This window comes from Marmota flaviventris, chromosome 1 (assembly GCF_047511675.1).
Source record: "Marmota flaviventris isolate mMarFla1 chromosome 1, mMarFla1.hap1, whole genome shotgun sequence".
Taxonomy (NCBI): domain Eukaryota; kingdom Metazoa; phylum Chordata; class Mammalia; order Rodentia; family Sciuridae; genus Marmota; species Marmota flaviventris.
Window position 1 is genome coordinate 102,056,287 of NC_092498.1, and position 26,760 is coordinate 102,083,046.

A 26,760-nucleotide genomic window follows, 5' to 3' on the forward strand; every position below is an offset into this window, starting at 1 on the left:
TTCATCTCCTTGACTACAATCTGTGCCTACAGAGGTCTGGATTTTAAAGATAAGTAGCCAACTAATGTGGACATCAATCAGGCCAGGCGCTCTGCCTTGTCTGAAGGACAAGAAAAGAAATCTATAGTGGCTACTTTAGCCCTTGACCAGCGCCGGCTTCATGAATGAAGGTTCGAAACATGAGAAACCTCTAGGGAGTTTTGAATTAAAGAGACAAGACCCTAATTACCTTTAAACCAGCTCCAGGGCGGCTCCTCCTAACTCCAGCCTCCAGCCACCTATTGTGGTGCCGAGGTTTGCTAAAGAGGCTAGCGAGAGAGAGAGCACGCCAGGGAGTGGATTTTTATTGGGGAACAAAAAATTCTGGGGAAAATCCCATCCAAAAGATTAAGGGGGGCAGCATCCCAAGGTCAGGGGCGACGCTTGGGTCTTCGGGGTAGTGGCCAGACACGCCTCCGCATGGACAAGCCCTCAGACCTGAGAAGGGTGGGGAAAGCTCTAGACACAGGATGTGCCTAAGTGCCTCTCTACCAGCCAGGTGGTAATTCAAATGTGAGGATGGCCTCCCATATGCTACAGTGATGGTCCAAAGCCAGCCCCCAATCATTAGCAACCCCCTCTCTGCATCCACATGCTCAGGGGAGACATTGTGTCAGGTCCCATACAGCAGATGCAGTGTAATACATGGAAGGTAATCAGGATCTTCATGAATCAAAACAATCTGCTTACTGATTTACAATATTATCTCAGATACAAGATGAGAAGACAAATCTGGCCCCAAAAAGTCACCAATAAATAAATAATTAAATCAAAAACACAGTAAGCCCTCAGCTCCCATAAATAGTAACATTCCTTAACACTCAACATTTACTATGCTGGGGCTATATGGTTAGGAATGGGGAGAGTCAGGCAGAGCTCTACACCCCAGTCAGAGGTGACCCTAGGTGCAGGTTGGGACCTAGCTGATGGGAGAGCCATTGCAAGAGGGTTATGATGCTCTACATGACTCCTTTTTCTGTAGACCCTTTACTCCTTTTTCTGTAGACCCTGTTCAGTACAAGAAACCACATGCCCAGGTTGAGAGAAACCTATGATACAGTCAGAAACTGAAGGCCCAAGGGCCCTCTGTTGGGCCACTGGTGCAAGTTCTGTAGTTCAAAGTGAAGCTATGATAGAAATATAATGCTATCCACTGACAGTAACAGCCTTCCCCCAGGAAAGGAGCCCTCTAGGATCAGGCAGGTGTGGCTTCATGGCCTACCTCCACCCCTGGACATCTACTTACCATCTTAGAATCTCAATATCATAACCTATAAAATGAGTTTGCAAAGCGCCAAACAGCATTGTAAGGCACCTCACCTGAATCCTGGCTCAGCAACATGTTCAATAAATGATGACCATTAGTATTAGAAATTAATGCTTTGGAATCTGACCATATCTTATTCCATTTGTATTTGTACACACAAGTTTACAAGACATTCAAAAAAAGTAACATGGCTTTGAAATATCCATGAAGAAGTCAGAGTCACCTCTAGCAATGAAAACCCTTAAGAGGTGAGCAATATTGTAATAATCATATTTTACAGAAATAATGTAAAGTAAAAGGAATCTTTGGCAGATTATAACTCCAACAGGTTTTGAATATCATGGCTATGGGCTTAGAGACCAGTCACAAATGTCAGTCATAACTGTCACAGGTGAGGAAGTTATCAGCTTCAAAGTGCAGTAGACCACGTGAAGAGGGCTTGCCAAGGGATCCCCACTCACAGAGGGACTACTCAGAATACTGAGACCTTCCCCACACTCTGCACTGAAAATTGGCATGTTGGCTAGAAAACTTGAAAGGGGAAGACCTGCTCTGAACGTAGGCAGCACCATCCGGTAGGCTGGGGCCCAGTTGGAAGAAAGGAGAAGAAAGGTTGTTGAAAGTTCAACAACTAAAGGCAGGAGGCAGGGATGCTCCAGACAGTACATTGGGATAGAGGCTCTAGCGTCACAAAGACCCAGTGTGGTTCAGGTGGCCAGTACAGTTAGTGTGTTGCTCACATTCTTAAATCTCAACAACTGTGCAAAGCCCGAGTGAAGTACAGGCTGTGAGGATACTTGGATGTCAAACAGGACTCAACAGAAAGGAGTCAGTGGTGTTCACAGGAGGCTGCAGCCTGCAGCTATCTCAGTACTGCCTTGATACCCAGTTTTTATATGGTTTGGTATAGGGATAAGGGACTAAGCTGCCAGGATGATAAGAGCTATATGAGTCAGGGTTCTCCGGAGAGACAGAACCAAACCGCCGTGTGTGTATGTGTGTGTGTGTGTGTGTGTGTGTGTGTGTGTGTGGTGTTTTCATTTATTTGATTGTCTCACATGATAACAGAGGCTGAAAAGTTCCATCTGCATTCTGGAAAGCCAGGGAAGCTAAAGCTACTTAGTACAAGAAACCAGATACCCAGGTTGAGAGAAACCTATGATACAGTCAGAGACTGAAGGCCCAAGGGCCCTCTGTTGGGCCACTGGTGCAAGTCCTGTAGTTCAAAGACCAAAGAACCTGGAGTTTGATGTCCAAGGGCAGGAAAAGTATGCCCACTCAGGAAGGAAGAGAAAAATGTTCTCCTTTCTTCCATCTGGGCCCCAGCCTACCTGATGGTGCTGCCTACATTCAGAGCAGGTCTTCCCCTTTCAAGTTTTCTAGCCAACATGCCAATTTTCTGAAATATATTCACAGACATATCTGTAAATATTTACCAGTTCTTACAAGCCAGTCAAGCTGATGCCCAAAGTCAACCTTTAAAGAGTCAACTGACACACTGTCACAGCACTCATGAACAGAAGAGCACTTTCTTCTTTCTGGCTGAATGCTACCTCAGCACAGGATGTGGGACAGAGTGAGATATAAAACAAAAATTGAACTACCTTGGCTTGTACAAGGCTGCCTGGAGCCCTGTGTCAGACCCCATGAGTATCACCTCTGTGAGCAGAGGTGTACCTGGGTGCCTGGGAAAATCAGAACCAGGGACAGGCAGAGTCCAGTCCCACTGCTGGAAACTCTGCATATCTCACAAAGGACCTTAGGCGAGAGACCAAGCCACAGCCCTGGCAGCACTGAGCACTTGCTATCTGTGCTTGGGTCAGTGGGTACCCCTACATAACCCACAATAAACACCATTTTCCAGGTTTAATGATGAGATGGAGCTAGGGCATTGACAGCACCTTCCCCACTTAGTCCCTGGACCATGTATTCCCTCTTAGCATGCAGGCAGCCAGGACAGAGTGCCTATGGGTCTGTAATGCTCTCTGCCCTGTTGACATCAGCCAGGATGGCCCAGACAGGTCCACCACCACTGAGTACCACTTACAGAAATTGAATAGATCCTTGTTTCTTTTTTTACTGAACACTTTGCACATATAAAGAATATATTTGTATAAAACTTTGAGGTTTTTTTGGTTTGAAACTATATTTTTCTTTTCATCTCTACCATGCTCCACTTAAGCACCTCCATAGAAGGAAAGAAGAAACAAAAAGTTAGTTCAAAATACACCATGCACCAATTTTCCTGCAGGAAGCCTCCTTTTAGGTAGCACACAATCTCTGCTAGCAGGGATCAGAGTTGCCACAGAAGAGGTGACTTAGCAGCTGACATACCTGGCTCAGGTGTGCAGCCCAATTTGTGGAAAACTGTTAATTGATAACATTTGAATTTACAACTTAATTTGAATTTACAACTTAATTTCACTGTTCCAACATTTAAGTCATGTTTTACCAGCTTTTGGGTGAGAATCACTTAGTCAAATAAACCTGTTTATCTGAATTTATTAGCTCTCACCCACTAGATTGGCATTTGGAAAAATTCAACCCACTTTTTTTTTCAGTGTACTTGTTTTTGTGTTACATATACGGAATAACCAAGACCCTGAAGGCTGAGGCTGCAAATGGGAAGACCCACAAAGGTGCACTCTGAGCAGTAAGCAGAAATGCTCAAGAAATTCCATTTGCCCCCGACTGCATGAATGTCAAGATCTGGCTGCTGAAATGTAAAGACTGGGTCAAGGGGTATTACATCAAGTTCGAAACCTACCTGGCAGCTCTGCACACACATACCCACACTTACCAAAACACACTTCCCTGGCTCGAGGCTCCAGAGGGAACTCTCCGTGTTGATCTTGTGGGTGAGTTTCCCTTCCATGAGAACCCGCTCCCCGCTTTCTTCCAGCATGGCCACACGGATGGAGCCACTACTAAGGACCACTGAGACCTGGAACACAGAAGAAAATTATCTCACCTGTGAGGGTGGTCACTGGTGTGCTGTATGATGGAAAGACAATCATTTCTGGTACACATTTGCATACTATAACACTCATCAGCTTAACTAGGCATCTGTGTAAAGAAAGCCATTCCAGACTAATCCATATCCAGAGCTACCGGCACATTGTCAGTTCCTTCAGGCAAACACAGCAAAAAGTCTTTCTCAAACGACAACATCAGGTGCTATGGTGGAAGTTACTAGTTTTCTACCCAAGTCCCATTTACCTTCTCCAGTTGGGGAAACTGATTGTCAGGGTGGAAGGTAAGCAGAGGGGACAGGTGGTGGCTTCCCTTGGAGGATATAGAAACCCAGCCCTGGACCACAGCATCCAGGACAGTTATACAGCCTTATGCTAGGACTGCTTGCTGTCATGCAAAAGACAAGCACAGCCTCTTTCTCTAAGTCGCTGCATAGCCTGTGACCAAAAGGTCAGCCTTCACCTAGGACAATGAGTCCAGTTACTCTGGTTTGTATTTTGCCTTGGTTCTTTACAAAACCATGTTTTGAGAAGCCTTAGGTTATCCTCCTCCTTCTATGCATGTCCTGAGAAGAAACCAGTTACATGCCTGCCTTGTCCTGGGCACACTCCCTGTCCCACCACCTGTCTCCACACTTGATTGGGAACTACTGGGAACAGGTTCTCTTTACTTCACACCATGTAGCCCAGCCAACACTCTCCAAAGCAGGGTGAATGCCCACAAGAGGTCCTAGGATCAGCAATTGAAGGAGGAAAGAAAACAGAACTCTTCTTTGAATGTTACACTCACTCTTTTTAAATTCTAAAATCTACGTGTTTTATCATGTAAAAATCCTTTTGTAAGAGTAAAGGCTGAGTATCTCTTGTCTGAAATGCTTGGGACCATAAGCATTTCCAATTTTGGAGTTTTTCAGATTTGGGGATATTTCTATAGACACTTCAAGGATTTAGTATCCCTAATCTGAAAATCAGAAATATGAAATTTTTCTATTACAGATGTTCAACCTATATTTGTACAATGTACAGGTTAAAGAGAAATTGGCAGAAAGTACTTTTGAAGCATTTTTCTAGTAAGTTTGTGGAATTACAACAGTTTAGAGACTATCTGGCAGGTGCTCATTAAATGCTTAGAAAATGACTGAAAAATAAAATCCTCAAAATTACAGAATTTTCCAAGTGGAGTTTAGTATTTACAAATGAAATGATACTATAGCTTAAGCATAGTTCAAATACCCATGAATACAAAAGAAAAGGGAGTGACCATGTGCAGCGACTGCCCCATCAGATGCTTCTCAATGAAAGACTATGTGTACATTCAGGGGAGGAGGTGGCAGGAGCGCTGCCCCAGAGGACACAGGACCCCTGGGAAAACTCAGCCACAACATTCCACTTGTGTCAGGCTGCACTGCCAGTTTCAAGTACAGATTCAGAGAGGCATCCTCCCAGGAGGTCCCCTTGCACTAACCTCTCATACAAGTATTCACTGTAGAAAAGACTGTAACCTGTCAGCTCACACCAGAAAATCTTTCTCAACATAAGTACAACATCAGGTGCTACGGTGGAAATTACTGGTTTTCTACCCAAATCCCTCTACTATCTTCAATTAGGGAGACTCTCTCTCAGGCTAAGAAGGTGAGCAGAAGAGACAGGAAGTATGGGCTGGGGATGTGACTCAAGCGGTAACACGCTCGCCTGGCATGTGCGCGGCAGTGGGTTCGATCCTCAGCACCACATACAAATAAAGATGTTGTGTCCACTGAAAAGTAAAAAATAAATATTAAAAAATTCTCTCTCTCTCTCTCTCTCTGTCTCTCTTTAAAAAGAGAGAGAGAGAGAGACAGACAGACAGACAGACACAGGAAGTAGGTGTTTCCCCTGACCTCCCCAGAGGCTAAAGGAGCTCAGCCTAGACCATAGCACATGGGAGAGCTGCAGTCCTGTAGAGCAGAATCACAGAGCACTGCCCACCTTCTAACAGCAAAAGAACATAAGAAAACATGATGAAGCTCAGCTCATTTCTGGATGAATCTTCATAAATCCTGGGCCAAATCCAGTCTGTGAATTTCTGTGGGTGATGACCAGACCGCAGGTCAAGACTCCCTTAGTACTGGAGTCCCAAGCTCACTTTAACAAATAAATTCTCCTAGCAGCTTTACATGACATGATAATTTCCAACTCTGGGCAAGATTCTCACATGGCCTATCCAGAGGAATGAACTAAATCCTCAAGGGGAAAAAAAATCAGACAAGATATACTCGTTGAAAATAACACACCTTGAAAAGAAGGATATCACTCTGACCTGCAGCCTACAGAAATGACATTAACAAAGAACAAAATCTCAGTTAGTAAAAGGAGAAAAAGTGGGAGCTCCTTAGGAGCTCCCATTTTTTTGAGATGTTAACAAACCTATGGAAAATAGAAAAAGGAATGGCAACACGCAATAGATCTACAGAGTCGGGGACAGCTAGGGTCTCCAGCTGGGAGTCAGCAGGCATGGAAGCAAAGGTGAGGTCAGGGACACAGGGGAATAGCTGGGAGCTAGCCCCAGGGAACAGGTGCACGCATGGAAGCCCTACCAGGAGAGGCAGGATTCCACTGTTTGTCCCAGAGCAAAGGATAGCCTTCTTTCAGAAATCCACCAGGTATCTGAGGAGCATGATATGGATATGAATGCCCCAAGTGAAGTCCTATTCACTCAAGCACTGGGACACCCAAGGTCTCAAACCCTGTAAAGTAAAGCTAAGCGGTCTACCACTCAGCTGTCATATGGTAGGAAGAACAGATCACTGACACACAACAGAGAACCTGTCAACACTGCCCCACATTCAAGAGAACAGGGAAAAAATTTAAAAGAAAAGAAACAAAAGATTCAGAATCAATGCTAAAGATTCTGAGGGACAGAGTCAACCATAGAAGAAAAAGAAACATGTTCAGCATCTGTAGATACAATTAATAAAAATAGGGTGAATTTAAGTTGTGGGTAAATTACCTTTGCAAAATGGTATGACATGTAATAGTACTTTCAAACTTCTGAATTCAGCCTAAGCTGAATATTGAGCTATACAGTAAATAATGAATAAAATTAAAAAAAAAAAAAAGAAAAAGAAATAAAAGAACTATTAGGGGGCATTACAGCTTTTGAAACCAGAAAAACTTAAAAACAAAGATTACAGAGCTAATTAGAAAAACATTTATTCAAATATTTCAATTTTATATCCTTACAAGATCTGAGAAGATACTGCATCAGTGGAGCCAGGATAAAATATGAAAAAAGAGCTAGTGGGGCTGGGTTGTAGCTCAGTGGTAGAGCGCTTGCCTAGCATGTGTGAGGCATTAGGTGCAATTCTCAGCACCACATAAAAATAAATAAATAAAATAAAGGTATTGGGCCCATCTACAACTAAAAAATAAATAATAAATAAAAAAGAGATAGTAAACCAAAAAGAAAGAACACAAGAATTAAAAACATAGTGGCTAAAATAAAAATTTCAATAGAAAGGCCATAAGATAAAAGTCAAAGAAATAAAAATAGAGATATAGAGATCAATTTAAGCAATTAATTGGACATTTCAAAAATTATGACAATAATAAACAAATTTCCCTGGGCTGAAGAAAAATATGCCTTCAGATTGAAACAATCTACTGAGAGCTAAGCAGAATGAATGAAGAATAATTTAAATAAGATCATGTAATTTCATAACATTGAATGCTTTAAAAAAGGTCCTCAGAGTTCCAAAGTGGAAGAGACAAAGTTTACTCACAAAGAATCTGAAAGGATGAGACTTTTTGAATTAGTAACACTGGACATAAGAAGTGTCTTTTTTTTTTTTTTTAAGTTGTAGATACACACAATATCTTTATTTATTTCTATGTGGTGCTGAGGATCAAACCCAGTGCCTCACATGTGTTAAGCATGCACTCTACCACTGCGCTACACAGCTCCAGCCCCCAAAAGAAGCATCTTTAATCTTCCAATGCAAGAGCTATTTTAAGACAGAATTCTAAATGTGTTGAAATTATGAAATAAACAAAAGGTTAAAATATTAACACTTTAAGACATATAAGAACTCTGAGGTGATTTGACTTGAATCCCATGAGCATTTTTTTTTAACTCTGTCACATATCACTTTGAGAAAAACAAAATGAGAATGAAAACGTAAAACAAAAGTCAACTGGACCCCCCCCAACCCCCCCCATAAAAACAAAAACAGTGCACTTAATCTAGAAGTATAGGATGGTAGCTAAATAGCAGAACTAGAGAGAAATCAGTCAGACTGAAGTCAGAGGTAACAGTTTCAGGAAGAAGGTGATTTCTAGACAACACAGTATAATTGAGTCTGAGTAACTCTGAGGTTATGAGGAAAGTATACTACTTTTGACAAGATAAAAAGTGAGGCAAAAAGAAACTAGGAAAATCAAAACAATGGAAAATTCTAACCCAAAGGCACGTCAGTAAATCCAAAGGTATGTCAATAAAAATGACAAAGTAAATAACTCCTACAAATCTCTATCTTACATAAAAGCAACAAGAAAAATGGCAAAAATTATCTGAATCAATTTCTTATGAACTCTGGAAACTAACCAAAGGTTTGTGGGAACTCAAGAAATATCTAATCACAAAAAATGACCATACCCTAGTAAGAACAGTAAGCTCTGTGACATTTTAATTTGTGCCAGATGCATCCCTACTCCCTCGCTCCTTGGCAGTTTGCATTCCTAGTGCATCCTAGCACCATCATAGGGAGTAAAACAAAGCTAGAGCTCTTTCAAAACTTTATTCCAGCAAAGGCCATTTTTTGACTTGTCTGTTGACTTACTGGAAGACCTTGCTTGCAAGACTGTTTTCAACTAGACTGTTTTACCCTCAGGAAGTGTTTGTTGAGAACAATTATGGGCAAGTGTTTAACTTTGAAATTATTAAAGGTAGTGGATAACAACTGAGGCAAACAAAAGAAAAGTCTGGGGAATAAAATATTCACACAGCTTTGAAAAACTGACATATTCCAGGACATCTAGAAGGACACATAAATGTGTAGAGCTCAGTGCATGCTCAGGAAAAGCGTGGTAAGACCTGAGGCTCTTATCTCTAGACTGACCTTGACTCTGTAGGAAGGAGGCAAAGGCTAAGGATGAGCTCCAGTATGCACACAGAGCCCCTTGACAAAGGCTGAAATATTTACTGGTCTCAGATGTTTAAAGAAATCTACCTAATCATTAGCTGACCCTTAAGTTCACCAAGTAGAGTTCACTAGCCACCTACATCTAAGAAAATAGACTTTACAGAATTAGTTCAGGAAAGACACTAAGTAAATAAACAAATAAGAAAAATTACTTTAAGTACGAATAGCAAACAACCATGGGAAAAAGAGGAAATATGATTCTTAGGCTTACCACATTGTGTTATTTAAAATACCAACAAAAAAATTACAATACTTGCAAAGAAACAAGAAAGTGTGGTCCATACACAGGGGAAAGAAGGCAATCAACAAAGTTTACCCCTGATAAAGCCTAAACATGGACTCAGTAGAAAGTCTATAAATCAGCTATTTAAAAAATATGCTCAAAAAGCTAAAGAAAACTACGTGTAAAGAACTAAATGAAAATATGAGAAGCCTTAGAGAATCAAAAAAGTGAAAAGACAACCCACAGAATGGCAGAAAACATCATGACAAAGCTGTGCTATCTAAAATATGTAAAGAACTCTTACAACTCTACAACAAAAACACAAACAACCCAGTTAAAACATGGACAAAGGACTTAGGTGGACATTTCTCCAAAGATATACAAGTAGACAAAAAGCACATGAAAAAATGCTCAATTATTAGTCATTAGGGAAATGCAAATCAAAACCACAATGAAACACTACTTCATACCTAGTAGAATAACTACAATTTAAAAACAAAAACAAAAACAGACAAGTGTTGTTGAGGATATGGAAGTTTGAAATTTTGAATATTTCTGATGGTAATGTAAGATGTGAGACAGTGTGACCATCTTAGAATATAGTTTGGCAATTCCTCAAAAAGTTAATTATAGTTAAGTATAGTGGCACACACTTGAAATCCCAGAGACTCAAGAGGCTAAAGCAGAAGGATGGCAAGTTTGAGGCCAACTTTAGCAACTTAGTGAGACCCTATCTCAAAAGTTGAAAAAAAAAAAAAAAAAAAGGACTGGGCATATAACTCAGAGGTAAAGCACCTCTGGGTTCAAACCAAAAAAAAAAAAAAAAAAAAAAAATTAATTATAAAGATACCATATGATGCTGGGGATGTGGCTCAAGTGGTAGCGCGCTCGCTCTGTGTGCATGAGGCGCTGGGTTCGATTCTCAGCACCACATAAAGATATTAAAAAAAAAAAAAAAAAACCCATATGACCCAGCAATTCTATGTTTAGGTATTTACCTATAAGAACTAAAATTGTATGTGCAAGGATGGGTAGCGGAGGAACAGAATGGGGTGCAACTGGGCACAGAGTAGGGAACACAAAGATGTTCCCTTCTCTTCAGTCTCAGCCCACAGGACAAGTCCAGAGACACAAGTGAAGGACTAGCAAGGCATCTGAAAGAGGGACAGAGGTTGAGGCTACATCCGAAACAACCTTGTGGCACATTCATGCTCAGGGAGATGTCACCTGGGGTACTGATAGGAATCCTCTAAGATTAGAAATGATATCCAGAAAGCCGAGTGATTCATTATCCTTACTGTAATAGGATTGTACACAAGTGCACTGGGTAGTTATATCCCAGGAGCACATCCACATATGCTAAGCATAATAAAGTATTCAAGAACTGGTTTAAAACCCAAAGCATTCCCCACCAACACATCATACCAGCCTCATCCGCATACAACAATTTGTAACAGATGGTGCATATAATCTACAACAGTTTTTAAAATTACAATTTTTAAAAATCAACACTAGTGTCCATTTTCAACTCCAGTTGTTATCTCCCTAATTTTGTTCAATTTCAAGTTCACATGTTTTTTTCTTTCTGGTGGCACTGGGGATCAAACCTAGGACACCTTGAGAATGCTAGTCAAGAGTCCTAATGCTGAGCTGCACTCCCAACCTTCACCTATATATTTTTTTAATAGTTGCATTCTAGAATGTCTATATCTAACAAACACAATAGAAAAGTCAACTACAAGTGCTATAGTTCATACTGTTAGGCTGTTGGTTATTAATGCATGAGATAGAGCCCAAACTGTTATACGGAAGGGTCTTCTTTGAGAAAAACATAATATTTCATGTTCCTAACAATTAAATTGGAAATATTAGTAGAACAAGACTGCTGTAAGGGGGATAAGAAGATCAAAGTAGATTATAAGGCAGCAAAAGCTCAAATAATTGATTATCATTGAAACGTTGTAAAAATGCTATCTACTTTCCCTTTTCCAATCCTGATTCAAACTCCAGAGGCATTTTTATAAATAACTGATTAGCTGAGTGAGATGGCTCACACCTGTAATCCAGGAACTTAGAAGACTCAGAAGTAGGAGGATCAATAGAGTTCAAGGCAAGCCTTAGCTACTTAAAGAGTCTGCCTCAAAATAAAAAATAAAAAGGGAAAGAGGTACAGCAGAGTGGTAGAGCACCACTGGGTCCCCTCTCCAGTAAAACAAAAAACAAAACAAAAAAATTATTATGACTACATAAAAAAATTACTACGTTGTGCAAGGAAAATACATAAACCAACTCAGATTCTAAATAGCAAAACTAAACAACAGATGTGCAATACAGTAGACCTCCTCATGCACAGTTTTACTTTCTGTGATTTCATTTATCCACAATCAACTGTGATCAGAAAATATTACATGAAAAACTCCAGAAATCATAATTTATAAGTTTTAAATTACATAATATTCTGAGCAACTCGATGAAATATTGTTACCAACCCACCCACCCTACTCCATCCCACCTGAGACATGAATCATCCTACTATCCTGCATCTCAGTTTTATATGCTTTTTGCCAATTTATCACTTGGTAGCCATCTTGGTTATCAATTCTACTGTCATGGCATCATAAGTACTTGTGTTCAATAACCTTATTTTATTTAATAATGGCCCTGAAGCACAAAAGTAGTGATGCTGGCAGTGCGGATATGCCAAAAAGACGTTATAAAGTGCTTCCTTTTAGGGGCAAAAAATGCAAGTTCTTGACTTAATAAAGAAAGAAAAAAATTGTACTGAGGTTCTAAGATCAATGTTAAAAATGAATCTTCTATCCATGCAATTGTGAAGAAGCAAAAGGAAACTTGTGCTAGTTTTACTTTCACACTCCAAACTACAAAAGTTATGGCCACAGCATATAAGTACTTAGTTAAGATAGAAAAGGCATTAAACCTGTAGGTGTTTTTAATTGATGGCACTTTGTTACATCAGGAAGCACTGAACCTATATAAAGGCTTCATCAAGAGGTATCCTGAAATGAGTGCTACCAAGTCATTTACTTCAAGTAAGGGATGGTTACACAGATTCAAGAATAGAATGGGACTTAAAAAATATAAAATATATAAAAATTACTAGAGAAGTTACTGAACAATATAAAGTATATAACAATCACTGGAAAATCTACTTTTGCTGAAGAAGCAGCTGCTACTAGATTTCTAGAAGAGTGGAAGAAGTTGAATATGGAGAAAGCAAGTTTTCAACTACAATAAAACCAAACTCTTCTAGAAGATGCCCAAAAGAATCTACATTCATAAAAGTGCAAAGGAGGCAAAGGGGCATAAAACATGGATGGGCAGATTAACCGGTACTATGAGGCAATGCTGTGGGGCATATGATAAAGCTAGGCATAGTGTACAAAGAACCAACACACTCTCAAAAACAAAAACAAAAAATTATTTGCCTGTGTTCTGGCAACATAATCAAAAAGCGTGGGTGACAGCCATCTTGTTTATGGAATGATTCCACCAATATACTTCATCCCAGAAATGAAAAAAATACTTGGATGAGGAAGAATTGGACTTCGGAGTCCTATTAATACTAGATAATGCACCTGGCCATCCTGAATCTGTTTGCTATGAAAATAAAAATGTGGAGGTCCGAAACAATCTCACACCTTTAGCCCCTTCACCAGGGAATTAATTTGGTTTGTCAAGGCCACATGTAACCCCTGGTATCTGGTCACATATGATGAACAATTGATGCAGACCTCAATCTGGACATAATGTACTACTTGAAATCATTCACTACTGCTGGCACAGTAGCATTCATCAAAGCTGTAATGGATGAGTTAAAACCAGAAACTAAATGCCTTTTGGAAGAACTTATGGAGAGGAGTTGTAAATTATGTTTGAATGCTTCCTGGGGACAGTAGCTGGGGAAATCATTCATGCAGCAAGATAAGTAAGTTGATGGAGAAGGATTTGGGGATGTGCTTGATGACAATGCGGAAGAACATATCAAAGGCCTGTAAGAAGTGATAATGAATGAGGAACTGGAAGAGGAAGAATAAGATGTTGAGTCATCTATAGAGGAAAAGGAAAATGAAGGAGAGACATTAAAGGTCAAAATTATGGATAACAATCCTCAGATAGAACACATTAAAGTTACTCATATGACTACTAGGATTCCAACCTCTGCAGCAACATTTTGATAAGAATCCAATTACAATGTTCTTCCAAAAGGTTTCATGAAAAATGTTTAACTATGGAGGATCTTCAACCACTGACATCACCAAAGCTCAATGATCCAGGATCACCCAAAACAGATGACTCTTCTTTTCATGCATTATCAAAAAGTCAGTAGCCAAATGTGGCATCACAACGCTTATGTCATTCACCCCATTCATCTCATCATATAGGCACTATATAATGTCACATCATAACAAGAAGAATGGTGAGTATAGTAAGATATTTTGAAAGAAAGATCATATACATTCTCATAACTTTTATTATCATATATTGTTAAAGTTGTTCTATTTTATTATTATTTTATTATTGTTGTTAATCTTTTACTGTGCCAAGTAGAAATTAAATCTTATCACAGTAATTTATGTATTGTAAAAACAGTGTGTGTGTGTGTGTGTGTGTGTGTGTGTGTGTGTGGCGGGGGTGGGGGGATTGGTGCTATCACCAGTTTGAGGCGTGACTTAGGAGTCTTGAAATATATCCCCCAAGGATAAAGGAGAACAGGTATATACATATCATTAAAAAAAAAACTGATCTCTAATCCATACAGAACTCTCAGAAAAAGTGTAATAACCTAACAAAATGGGCAGAAGATTCAATTTATTCTAAGAAAAGACTCAAGTACAAAGATGCTTATTCCTAAAAGAAATAAAAATTTATATTATACCTAGATGCTATTTTTCACCGATTCAACTTTAAAAACCCAGAAGTCTGATAATATTGTCAGCAAATTTGTGAAAAAGCAAGGTTTTTTTGTACACTGTTGGTAGGCATGTAGGTTAGTACAACCCTCATTGAAGGCAATTTTGTAATACCTATAGAAATATATACATGTATTCTATATGATTAAAGATATAGTATATAAATTTATATGTTCTATAAATATATAAGTATAATTATGTAAATATATAAACATTATATTTACATATAAATATGTATATGAATATATTCTACATATTTAAAGATACATATATTATATATTCTATATAAAGATATATATCTTTCAATCTAGCAACTGTACTTCATGGAATTTACTCATATGGAGATGCATACATGTAAAATAAAATACACATTTATTGCTTTAGTGTTTATAAAAGACTGGAAGTAACCTAAATATCCATTAACAGGGGACTTATTTAATAACCAGTCTGGCTGCTTATAGGGGGCAAAAGCAAAGGATGGAAGCCTCAGGTGTGAGGGGTGGCCACCTGAGCCAGGTGACTATGGACAGTGGAGTCCACCAAGCATAGCACTTGGTTAACAGAAGCAGCCAGAGCCACCCTGGTGGGGCCAGGTAGACACTGGGCAGGAACAGTGAGGTCATCTCAAAAACAGAACATATGTGCAAAAAGGGAAAATATGCATTCACACTTGATTAAATATGCATTAAAATACCTGATGAAATATTCCCCAAATCTGTTACATGATGACTTAGGTCAATACAGGGCAGATAAAGCACAGAGCCAGGACAGTAACTTTTCATTGGCCATGTTATACCTGTGAACATACAAATGTGTCATGCATTCAAAAATTAGAGAGATTTAAAAATAAAGTAGATAAATGTAGTCTATTAGCCTTTTCTGTTATGGAAGTTTCCTATAATAAAAAGTCTTCCTACAGTGTTTTCCAAATAAGTTCTAAGAAGAGAATGCCATATGTTGTGGAGCTTTCAGCACAAATTCCAGTATCAGCATCAAAGCTCAGGAAATGCTACCACAGGTCTAAACCTGAGGATTGGTAAAAGACATATAAACCATGTCCAGGGGCTCTGGAAGGTTCTTGGGATGAAGACAGAGGTGGTATGGGCATACAATAGGGTGATGAGCACACACTCGTATCTTTGAGAATGAGGACATTTCAGGAAGAAACAGATTTCCTTATCATTCAACAATATCTAATAATGAATTTGTTTACAACAATTTCTCAGCATTTTCCATGCAAAACAGTTAATAAAACAGGGTGGGGTGGGAGCTTGAGTTCTGGTCTCCATTCTATTGCCATTTAACCAGGAGAATTTTTTCAACTGCAAAATGAGAGGTTAAACAAAAATCTCCACAGTTCAATTTTCAAAAGCATTTAAATTTTATGATTCAATTAAATGCCAGGTTTATAACCACCCTGGTCAGATAAGCAATCACATGAATATCTGTCATCGACTCAGAGTTCCTTGTCCCTATTCTGAGGGTACACTGAGGAAAGGGAGGGAAAGAAGTCAGCAGCTTTTCCTGAACAGCAGAAAGTGGATTATGCAAAGAACATGGTGAAGAAATGACTAAACCATATTCTACTGAGGCAGGAGATAAAAGCTTCATACTGAGGTTGGGGGTATAGCTCAGTTGGTAGAGTGCTTGCCTCGCATGCACAAGGCCCTGGGTTCAAGCCCCAGGACCAAAAAAAAAAAAAAAAATAGCTTCATACTGGGAAACTGTTCTTTCAATTTGCCAGTGAAGTGATTTTTTAAAATGCTATATGTAAAATAAGAAATCTTCTATTTTTCCTCTGAAAAAACTTGTAAGTTGCATTGGTGAGTTTCACAAATACCCCAATACTAATGCCTTGTGCACATACTCTCATTTGTTTCCCCGATCCTTGAGAAGCAAATGTGTCCTTGCCACCATACCAATTTCTGCAGAAAAGAGATCAATGTGAAAAAACTTTAGAAAGGAAAAGCTCTGCTGATGTCTGCAAGGCATCAAACTACAGCTGGAGGATAGAGGACCTGGACTCTGCTGCAATGCTCCATCCAGTAACACCCTGAGTCTCACACCCTGCCCAGACCCAACACAAACAGAGCTGCCCACATAAGGCCTTTCCATCACCAACAGAACCAATACTGACTCAATCTGTCGAGGTGCTACAATCGTGGCTACCATCATGATTATATCTGATAGGTGCTAAAAACAAAAACCAAAAATAAACACTGCTGACAGGCAGCTATGACAGGTACGGTTAGGGAGCAACTGGAAAGGAGCCAGTCCAAAAAGAAAGTGCAACTCTAAGGAAAAGCCCTTAGACTAGTGAAACCTAATGAAATTAACTTACTCCAAAGTTTTAAATTAAGCATGACTAAAACTCTCAGATCACTAAATGAGAAGCCAAAATTTTAAAGAGATGTTTACAGTATTGTAAAAATGACATGGAAAAAATGCTATTGATAAAAGAAAAATTTCCACTATATAGGCCATGAAGGTTTTCACAAGTAGGTTACAAGTGCAAATTACATCAGTGAGTTTCACAAATACCCTAATACTAAATAAGTCAGTGGCTGATGCAAAAAGCCCCTTCCTTCCACCTTTCCATCCAGTGTGATAAGGAAATGCTCAGAGGCTTCTATGTATAGCAGGGAGCCATAGGAGGAAGCACTGGCTTCTGACAGCTAAGACCTGCACGTACTGCTCACCATCTTCAGTAAGTGTGCAGTGGGCCAGAAAGTAGGATAGGAAGAGTCACAGAGATGGGCACTCCATTAGTTCTGGATACACATACAAACTACCCATTTTATGTTCTGTATCATGCTGCTACCTGGAACTGCCTTGCTCATTATGTGCTGACTCTTACTACCCATGCAATAAAAGGGATATATACTTTGGACTGCAGTCTGGGGTCTGTCTTGGTAATCACCAAATAGGTCATGTGCTCAGAAAACATCCACTGCAGAATGAGCCAGATCTAGGGTTATAATTGTTAAACGCAGGGCTGTGCCAGGAGCGCTGGTGCATGCCTGTAATCCCATGGGTTTGGAAGGCTGAGGTAGGAGGATCACAGTTTCAAAGCCAGCCTCAGCAACTTAGTAAGGCTATAAGCAATTTAGCAAGACCCTATCTTTAAATAAAATATAAAAAAGGGCTGGGAATATGGCTCAGTGGTTAAGCACCCCTGGGTTCAATTCCCAGTACCAAAAACATAAACAAACAAGCAAACAAACAAACCACCCTGAAATTGTGGTTCAAATTTTTTTTAAAAAAAAAATTATAAACTCATTTACTTTAAAAAAAAAAAAAACAGGACCAATTAATCTAGAGGTCATAACAAAAGCATTTCAGAGAAAATAAATCTAAATATGAGGCAGGACAGTTTGTCATTTTGAAATATATACAGGGCAAGACCTTTATAACTTGGTGCTCACAGAGTAGGAGTCATAGCTCCAACCTCCAGTTCGTGGGCTAGCAAGGTTTCTGGGGAAGGAATGGCAAGAGTAGTCAGCTAACTTGGGTCTATTGAGTCCAGAAAAAAAAAAACAAAAAAAAAACCTAGTTTAAGGACAGACCTATTTTCTACCCTTTCAGAGAAAGCCCCAAAAGTCAGATTAAATCCCAGAAAACTATATATATATACACACACGCATACACATACCAAAGTGAATAAAGAATAGTAATCAACATTTTTCAGAACTTGGAAACCTTATCAGACAATGAAATGGAAATAACACCCAACCCACTAACACCCCAAGAAAATTCTTCAGGACAGCCTGCACCTGTTCCTGACTTATTCGAACCAGACATGGTGGAGTCATTTGAAGCTGGCATTCTGTGCAGATAATCCCTACTGATCTGATCTGCATCCTAAAGTTATACTGAACTCTAATTCTAGGGGTCACGAGGTACTGGTAAAAGGTATACTATAATGGGTGGTGAGAGGGGGGGCAGTGAGAAAGGAAGAGTTATGCAGAGAACTGCTTCTGCCAAAGCTACACCATCCACAGTTCACTGATTCACAGTTGTGATATCATAAAGGTTCATGGTTCCTATTTTTGCCCTGTTCATGGCAAATAAGCATGCCCTATCTGTCCTGTCACAGAATGAACTACATTCATCCAAAACTGGCTATTTCTCCTTATTAGAAGTCACAGTGGGCCTGCCATGGCCCTATCCAACAGCTCAGGTGCAAGACGTCTGCTTATTCCAAGCAGAGACTGGAATGCTGAGGAGAGCCCTGCAGGAGAGACATGCAGCAGGAGGGCTGGAGGTTCTTGCTTAAACCCAGCTTGGATTTTACATCTACCTTGAGCCTAGTGATCTGTCACTTTGTAGGGTGTGGGGTGCCAGCCGTCTGACCCCACTGTCAGAGCAGGGAGTACCCCACAAAAATAAATGCAACTCAACTTCCTGTTACACACTCTACAAAATCTCTTCTTCCATAAACTAGCAATGCTGGTTGATTATTTATTTATTCTTTTTTGTTTGTTAGAGTTATTTTTCCTCCAGTACTGAGTATTGAACCTAGGGGCACTCTACCACTGAGCTATGTTCCCACTGTTTTGCTAAGGTGCAGAAGCTGGCCTCAAACTTGTGAACTTTCTCCTTCTGTCTCTTCAGCAGCTGGGATTACAGGTCTGCACCACAACATCAGACATTACTGATTACTTATAAAGTGAGGAGTGTGCCCAGAGAGAAAAGTATAGTTTAGAGCAGGCACACTTAAACCAAACCACAGCTCTGCTCTTTATACATCTATTCATGATGAATAACAGCATAATTTTATAGTATAGCACCCCACACCCTACAAACTATACTTTTATTCATCTATTCATTCACCCAAACCTGTATCCAGAATGCTCCCTATTCTAGGCTAAACAAGACGGAAACACATGTCTATAAGTTAATAACTTTTCTCAGTTTCAATATCTCATTTATAAAACAATAATACTTTGCTGGTTGCAGGTTCTTAGGAAGACTGAAGTAAGGACACAGTTCTGACACAAATCAAGTCTGTTATACTGTGGATTGGAATTATGTAATGTCACATTTGGCATTATTACCTGGGTTTTTTTAAGTGATGCCTACCTATTTACAACAACCTATAACAATATTCCTATCACAGTTTCCTGATGAAACTTTTTTCTCCCTCTAAAAGATTAAATTCTACTCACTCTAGCTCACTAGATAAAGGTTTTAAAAATCAACTCAAGATGTGCATGTTACAGCTACACCTGACACACCTTCTGTCCCATGAAAGAGCCCACAGGGCACAGCCCACAGGGACTGCAATTCAGTTACTGTGACCTCAGATTCTTCAATTTGCTTCAAGACTAGGCAGGGCTGCAAAGGGGTTCAACCATGACATGGCATGGTTTAAAGGAGGGTGTAAGGAGATTCCACATTAAAAAAACAGAAGCAGTTTAGTGCTTGTCAAGAGGAAAGAAAAAGATCATAGTGTGGCACTTATACCTGAATAAGTGGGACCAGTTTCCCAAGAGCATTGGTGATGATAGGCCGGCCCACGAAGCCCAATCAGTGATGGGCTGCATCCAACAACACCAGAGCACTGGCCCTGGCAGTTTCCTTTAGGGAACCAACTTTGGAAAGGAGACTTGGGGTCAGGGAAGCCTCAGTGCTCATGTGTCACCTATGTGAAACAAGCAGTAATAAACAGATATCAGAAGAAGGAGATAGGGATGCTGAGGCACACTGGGCCTGTCCCTCCTTCCTGTACAGCCATCTTGCTGCCCCGAGAGGACTGCAATGTCTAGGGTACACATACTTGGTCTCTCCTTCTTCCTCCTCCTACCCAGTTATCGCATCACAAATCTTTTATCTACATGGCACATAGTTCACCATACATGGAGGGGTGTTACCCACTGGTCATTTCTCTAGTGTGAGTTTGCTAGGCCCTAGACTGGTGAATTTGGGAAACCCACAAGACATCCACTATGCAGGCACCTGAGTCCTCATTATGAGTTCAGCCAACTGGACTTTCCTGGGCACACTGAGGCACACTTGATCTTTAAAGGAAATGTAGAATTCACCAAAGTAATGTTTGAGTATACTTTTGAAAAGAGAGGGGCTAGTGTTGTGGCTGGCTCAGTGGTGGAGTATTTGACTGGCATGTGTGAGGCCTTGGGTTCAACACCCAGCACTGCATATAAATAGATAGACAGATGGATAGATAGATAGATAGATAGATAGATAAAAGATCCATTGACAACTAAAAAAATATTAGAAAAAAATTTTTTAAAAAATATTAGAAAAAAAAAAGTAAGAGGGCTGGGGATGTGGCTCAAGCGGTAGCGTGCTCGCCTGGCATGCCTGCGGCCCGGGTTTGATCCTCAGCACCACATACAAACAAAGATGTTGTGTCCGCCAAAAACTAAAAAATAAATATTAAAATTTTCTCTCTCTCTGTCTCTCTCTCTCTCTTAAAAAAAAAAAAAAAAAAAAAGTAAGAAGCTGACCATCTTCAATGGGGCCCTGAGAATGCCTATGACTTTATTAAGTCAGTTGAGGAAATCAAATATATGAAGTTCCCTCTTGGGGTTGATGCTGCTCAGAATGAGAACTGGATCTGCTGTCCCCAAGAGGAAATTCCTGCAGACAGCTGAAAGAACCTCACTGGTAGAAGGAGGCTTGAGGCAGGAGTAGGAATGTGCCTCATGTTCTGAAGCTGATCCTAATCCTCCTGCAACAATGCTGAGTCCCTCCAGAGACGCCTCAGACTGGCTGAACCACTCCCTTACCCCAGCTGTTACCTGCTTCCCCTTTACCACGTGCTTGGGCACCGGCACCCTGACCTCCAGGTCAGTGTAGTCCTGCGACCAGGTGTAATTCTCACGTACAGCACCGTTGTAACTGTCAGGGTTTTTCTGGAACTGCTCTTGAATCCTAAGAAAGAATAAGAAAGAAAAGATGCAGCCAGGCAGACATGAGCAGCAGGCCTCGCAGGCAGCCTGGCATATTCCACTCTAACATCCTGAGAAGTAACAGACCCAAGTTTCATGTCAAGCTCACTTGCTTTTGCATCTGCAACCCCCTCTATTTTGGGAGGATTTCCTTTCTGATCCTTCTACATGGTTTCCTAAGAAATCATAGGACAAGAGAAAAGCTACAGAAAAGAAATCCATATGTGAATCCTCACATTTAGGAAAGCAACTATGACCACCATCAAAGCACAGCCGGGTCCTGCCAGCTGCCACAGTACTCAGAACTAGGCCTGCCCACTAGTCAGATATGCTCTCATTAACAAAATCCTTGCTCATGGAAGCTTGGTTTTTCTTTCCTTTTCTTTTTTGGACTAGGAATTGAACCCAGGAACACTTCATCACTGAGTTATATTCCCAGTCATTTTTATTTTTTATTTTAAGACACAACCTCACTAAGTTGCTTAGGGCCTCACTAAGTTGATGAGGCTGGCCTTGAATTTGCAAACCACCTGAATCACTGGTATTACAGGCAAGCACCACTGCCCCCAGTGGTGCTTGATTTCTTATACACTGCTTGGCAGGGCCTATCATTTTAAAAAGGCAAAACAATTTAATTCTGCAACTATCAGACTTCAATCTTTATCTGACACTGAGTCTCTATTTTCTCTAGTAAGTCAAAGCCAAAGGACTGCATTACGCTGTTGCATCATTAGTAAGACATAAGCAACATATTTACTAAGATGGCCTAAAAAAACCCAGTCAACCAAATCCCTTTGAATATCTGTTACAAACAACATGCAAACAAGCCTAGCCAAGAAAATATCTGTCATAAAATTTAACAATGTTAGTCATATACATACTTAATTAAAATGAGGTTAGACTCACAATTCCACTTACTCATTTGAGGATCTAAGTCACAGACAAAAGCCTTATAACAGAAGAGGCAGCCAGACACTGAACATCCTGAAGTGAGTATATACTCAGTCACCTTCTCCAGGGCCTGCTCAGAGAATAGCAGATGAAATCTGGTAGAGAGCCCCATGGACCCAAAAACAACAGGTACACTTCCTTTCAATCATGTGGGAAAACAAAATTTCATTTGCTTATATCTGTGTTGATGGAGACATAAAACAAGGGTCAGGAAGGGATGGTAAAAGAGGATATCCTTTTTCTGGCTAAAGTTTTCAGATAAGAATATATTTGCCCACTTTGGGTGTGCCTATCTCTATACATGCATGAGGCTGGGCCTTCAATCCAGCCCAAGTTCTCTGAGCTGGTTAATGATGACTGTTAAAGGTTGAATTGTATCCTCCCAAATGATATGTCAGAGTCTTAACCCTCAAGAGCTAAAAATGTAAACTATTTGGAAAGAGGATCTTTATAGACGTGATCTGGTTACAATGAGGTCATTAGAGTGGGCCTTAACCCACTATAACTGGTGTTCGCAAAGGGAAAACATACCCAGAGAAGAAGGCTATGTGAAGAGAGGCAGAGATTGAAGTGATGAGGCTACAAACCAAGGAACAACAAGGACTGCTGGCCACAGCCAGAAGCTGGAAGAGGCTGGAAGATCCTCTCCTACAGCCTTCTCAGGAAGTTTGAGGCCAAACACCCTAATCTCTGATTCCTGCCTCAGAACCATGATAGAATCAATGTCATTTAAGCTGCCTTTCTGTGGCACTTTGTTGTGGCAGCCCAAACAACCACAGAAGCTAATGGAATTGATTTCAGAGATGAAACTCAAAATTCAGCACTGAATATTAGCAGGACCAATAAGTATGAATGCCAGCCTGAAACTGCCCACAGGGACAGTAATGTACTGCATGGAGATGACACACAGGAACTAAGAAACACAGAGCATGTTTGCCTCCATGATTTGAGAAAACAGGTGGAGTGAAGGCAGCAAACGAAAGATAATGTATATGCAATCAATAAACTGTTTTCAAAGACTAGTTAGACTATTTAAAGAAAGCTTTCAACATACTATAAAAATGGAAAAAGAGATCTGTAACTTTTATGTATGGTATAGCCTCAACTTCTAAGAAGAGGAAATGATATATGCGCATATACATATAAAAAAAACTAAAAGGAAGTAGGTTAAATCTCTGTTGTTAGCTCTGGTAGTAGATTAACAAAGAATCTAACCTTCTTCTTTGTACCTTTAGGTATTATTTCAAATTCCCTATAATATGCAGACATTTTAACCAACAAGAAAAAAATAATTCTCTTCTGAAAAGTGTCAACAGGAGGCATTGATGTTCCCTACGGACCTGATACCCAGTGCCCTCCTGAATCAATCCCAGAGTCCCTTGAATCAGGATGAGGAGGAGCAGGGATAGCCAGAGAGACTTGCCTAGCTACCAGTGTCCACAGGACCCTCCCATGTGAGCTCCAATTGAAGCATTAAGCTCCCATCTAATATGGACACACATGAACATCAATGAATGACTCTCCAAAAGAATAAAAGGCAGCAGCAACACCCTCTAAAGCTGGGAACTGGGAGGAAATAGATGTCCTTCACAGATAGCCTACATCTATGTTACCTTGTGAAATTAATCAAAATTATGAAAACATAAATAAAATATCCACACACACACAATGAAAGCCAACATGGCCTTAGCATTTGACAGAGATCAGAGAATAAACATAAAGACTCCTCAAAAGTGGAGAGAAGGGGCTGAGGATGAAGCTCAGCAATATAGTACTTCCCTGTCACATATAAGGCCCTGGGTTTGATCCCTAGTACCTTCAAAAGAAAGGGCAGAGGATGGGGGAAGATGGCCCTCTAGAGAGGAGAAAGTGTAACAGGGAGGGGCTGTGGACAGCCGCTCCAACACAGTGGACATTCACTCCACCAGCAGTGACATGGGCTCTGCTCCTCTAAGGACAAAGGGTTGCCAGTCTCAGCCTGGTGGGTATCTGTCAGACTGATCCCATGCCCTGCTCTCAAAGCTCTATACTCCTGGAGAGAGCTCTGGTAATGCATAACCCACCTGACCCATCCTCCCTCTGAATCCTCAGTTCCCTTTGCATGGTCCTGCAGCTTCCTTCCAAAGGAGACAAGAGAATCACTCCTTTTAAAACAGCCCTAGCAAGTTGTTGGGTGCTTTTTTTAGCACTCTGAATCCACATTCTCTTTAAATAAAGCTGATTATTTCCAACCAACAGTATGTAAAAATAAGCGTCCTGTCAAGTGCAGGTGGCTCTGGGCCCCACCAAGTGAGAGTCTGCTGGCCACCCCTGCAGCTGTGGGTCTAAGGAGGCGGGTACGAGAATGCACCAATGCTTAAGCATCAAAGGTGGGAGTAAGACAGTGAGTCAGCAGCCAGGCTGCAGATTATGGAGCAGGTCTCAATGAGGCTCCCACTACTGATGAGCTGGGACAACAAGATTTTTAACATCTTAATAGAAAAATGCAGAACCGACCCCACAACCAGCACTATGGCCACAGATCCTGTCTCTGACTGCCAGACCCTTCCAGGCAGAAAGTCCTTCCCAGCAGGCCAGGGCATTTCTGCATTGGGATGAACCAGGAGACAGTCACCTGCAGAGGTGGGTACAGGCAACACTGTAGCCAGGAGTTGCTGTCATGCCAGCATGTAGGAACGGGACTCGTGCTTGGATTGGGAACCATCCCACCCAGTCAGCCTATCCCAGTACTACCAATGGGAACAAAAAGTCCTCTCTCCTTCCATTTGTTTTTAAAAGCCTAAGGATCACAAAAAAATTCTGGATTTAGAACACCAAGTACCATTTAGTGCCAAGTACAAAAAACGATGAGCAGGGGCTGGGGATGTGGCTCAAGAGGTAGCGCGCTCGCCTGGCATCTGTGCGACCCGGGTTCGATCCTCAGCACCACATACAAACGAAGATGTTGTGTCTCCCAATAACTAAACAATAAATATTAAAAAAAAAAAAAAAAAAAAAAAACGATGAGCAAAAAGAAGCCAAACCCTCACCTGAAGATATTTGTCAAGAAAGATGGAGCCCTAAACTGGCAATGGATTTATAACTCAATGGGGCCATAAGTGCTGCCTTCAAGCTCACATTAGGCATTTATTATTTGATAGAAGGAACCAGTGGTTGGCTCTCCCAAGTCATGGTCAAAGTGAAGATGTCAGTAGCAGAAAACTGGGCCTGACACCTTCCCATCCCAGAGCACAGAGTTGTTGCCCATCTCCTACCCTCCAAAAAGCCTTTCCTTCATGTCTTGTAATCAATTCTATCCACACTTTAAACATTCATACTCACCCTGCGTGTGATACAAAGACCACAACCACTTTGTCAATTATAACATCCTATTATCCTTGTTGCCCTGAGTCACCCCAGCTTTGACTACTCACATCATACCTCACCACCCACCTGAACTCCACTGCCCCTGAACTTTCAGGAGAAGCACTACAATATGTATGTGCTCTGAAATTTTGTGTCCCCTCAAAATTCACACTGAACCCCAATCTCAAAGTGATGTCTGTAGGAGAGGAGGTGTGGAGGTGATTAGTCATGGAGATGGGCTCTCACGAGTGAGATTATGTCCTTATTAAGACACCTCAAAGGGATCCCTCCCTCCTTCCACCATGTGAAGGAAGATACATAAAAGGCACCATCTACTTAAAAAAGATGGTGGAATGATATGGACATCATTTCCCTAAGTACATGTATAAAGACACGAATGGTTTAAATATACTTTGTATACAACCAGAGAGATGAAAAAATGTGCTCTGTATGTGTAATATGAATTGTAATGCATTCCACTGTCATATATAACAAATTAAAATAAAAAAATAAAATTTAAAAAAAGGCACCATCTATTGAGCAGCATGCTCTGAATAGACACTGCATCTGCCAGCAACTTGATCTTGAACTTTCAGCCACCAAAACTGTGAGAAATAACTGTCTGTTGTTTATAAGCCACCCAGTCTATGGAATATTTTTACAGACTCCCCAGCAGACTGACAGTGTATGTCTAAACGTGGTATGTGCACATGTGAGTGTGCTGTGTGCATACAAATTATACATGTGTGGTGTGCATGCCTGCAGCAGGTGCATGCCATGGGTACAAGGCAGTCAGTAGAGAGAATGGATCATTCTCTCTGTTCACTCTCTCCATCTCTCTCACACAATTCCTTCTCTTCTCACTGACCCTACATGTCCCAATGTGAGTCACAGCCATGGCCTTTCTTGGCCTCTTCTTCTACCACTGTGACCATGTG

At 40.6% G+C, this 26,760-nt stretch overlaps 1 protein-coding gene across 1 annotated transcript in view; it reads right to left on the reverse strand.

Moving 5' to 3' along the window:
* The window catches only part of Nudcd3 (NudC domain containing 3), a 108,208-nt gene that overhangs the window by 16,634 nt on the left and 64,814 nt on the right, over positions 1-26,760 (reverse strand). Inside the window, exons 3-4 of the mRNA XM_027938341.2 lie at positions 21,377-21,509; positions 4,107-4,250 (exon numbers count right to left, since the gene is read on the reverse strand). Of these exons, the coding sequence (XP_027794142.1) occupies positions 4,107-4,250; positions 21,377-21,509 (277 nt within the window). The remainder of the gene's footprint in view (positions 1-4,106; positions 4,251-21,376; positions 21,510-26,760) is intronic.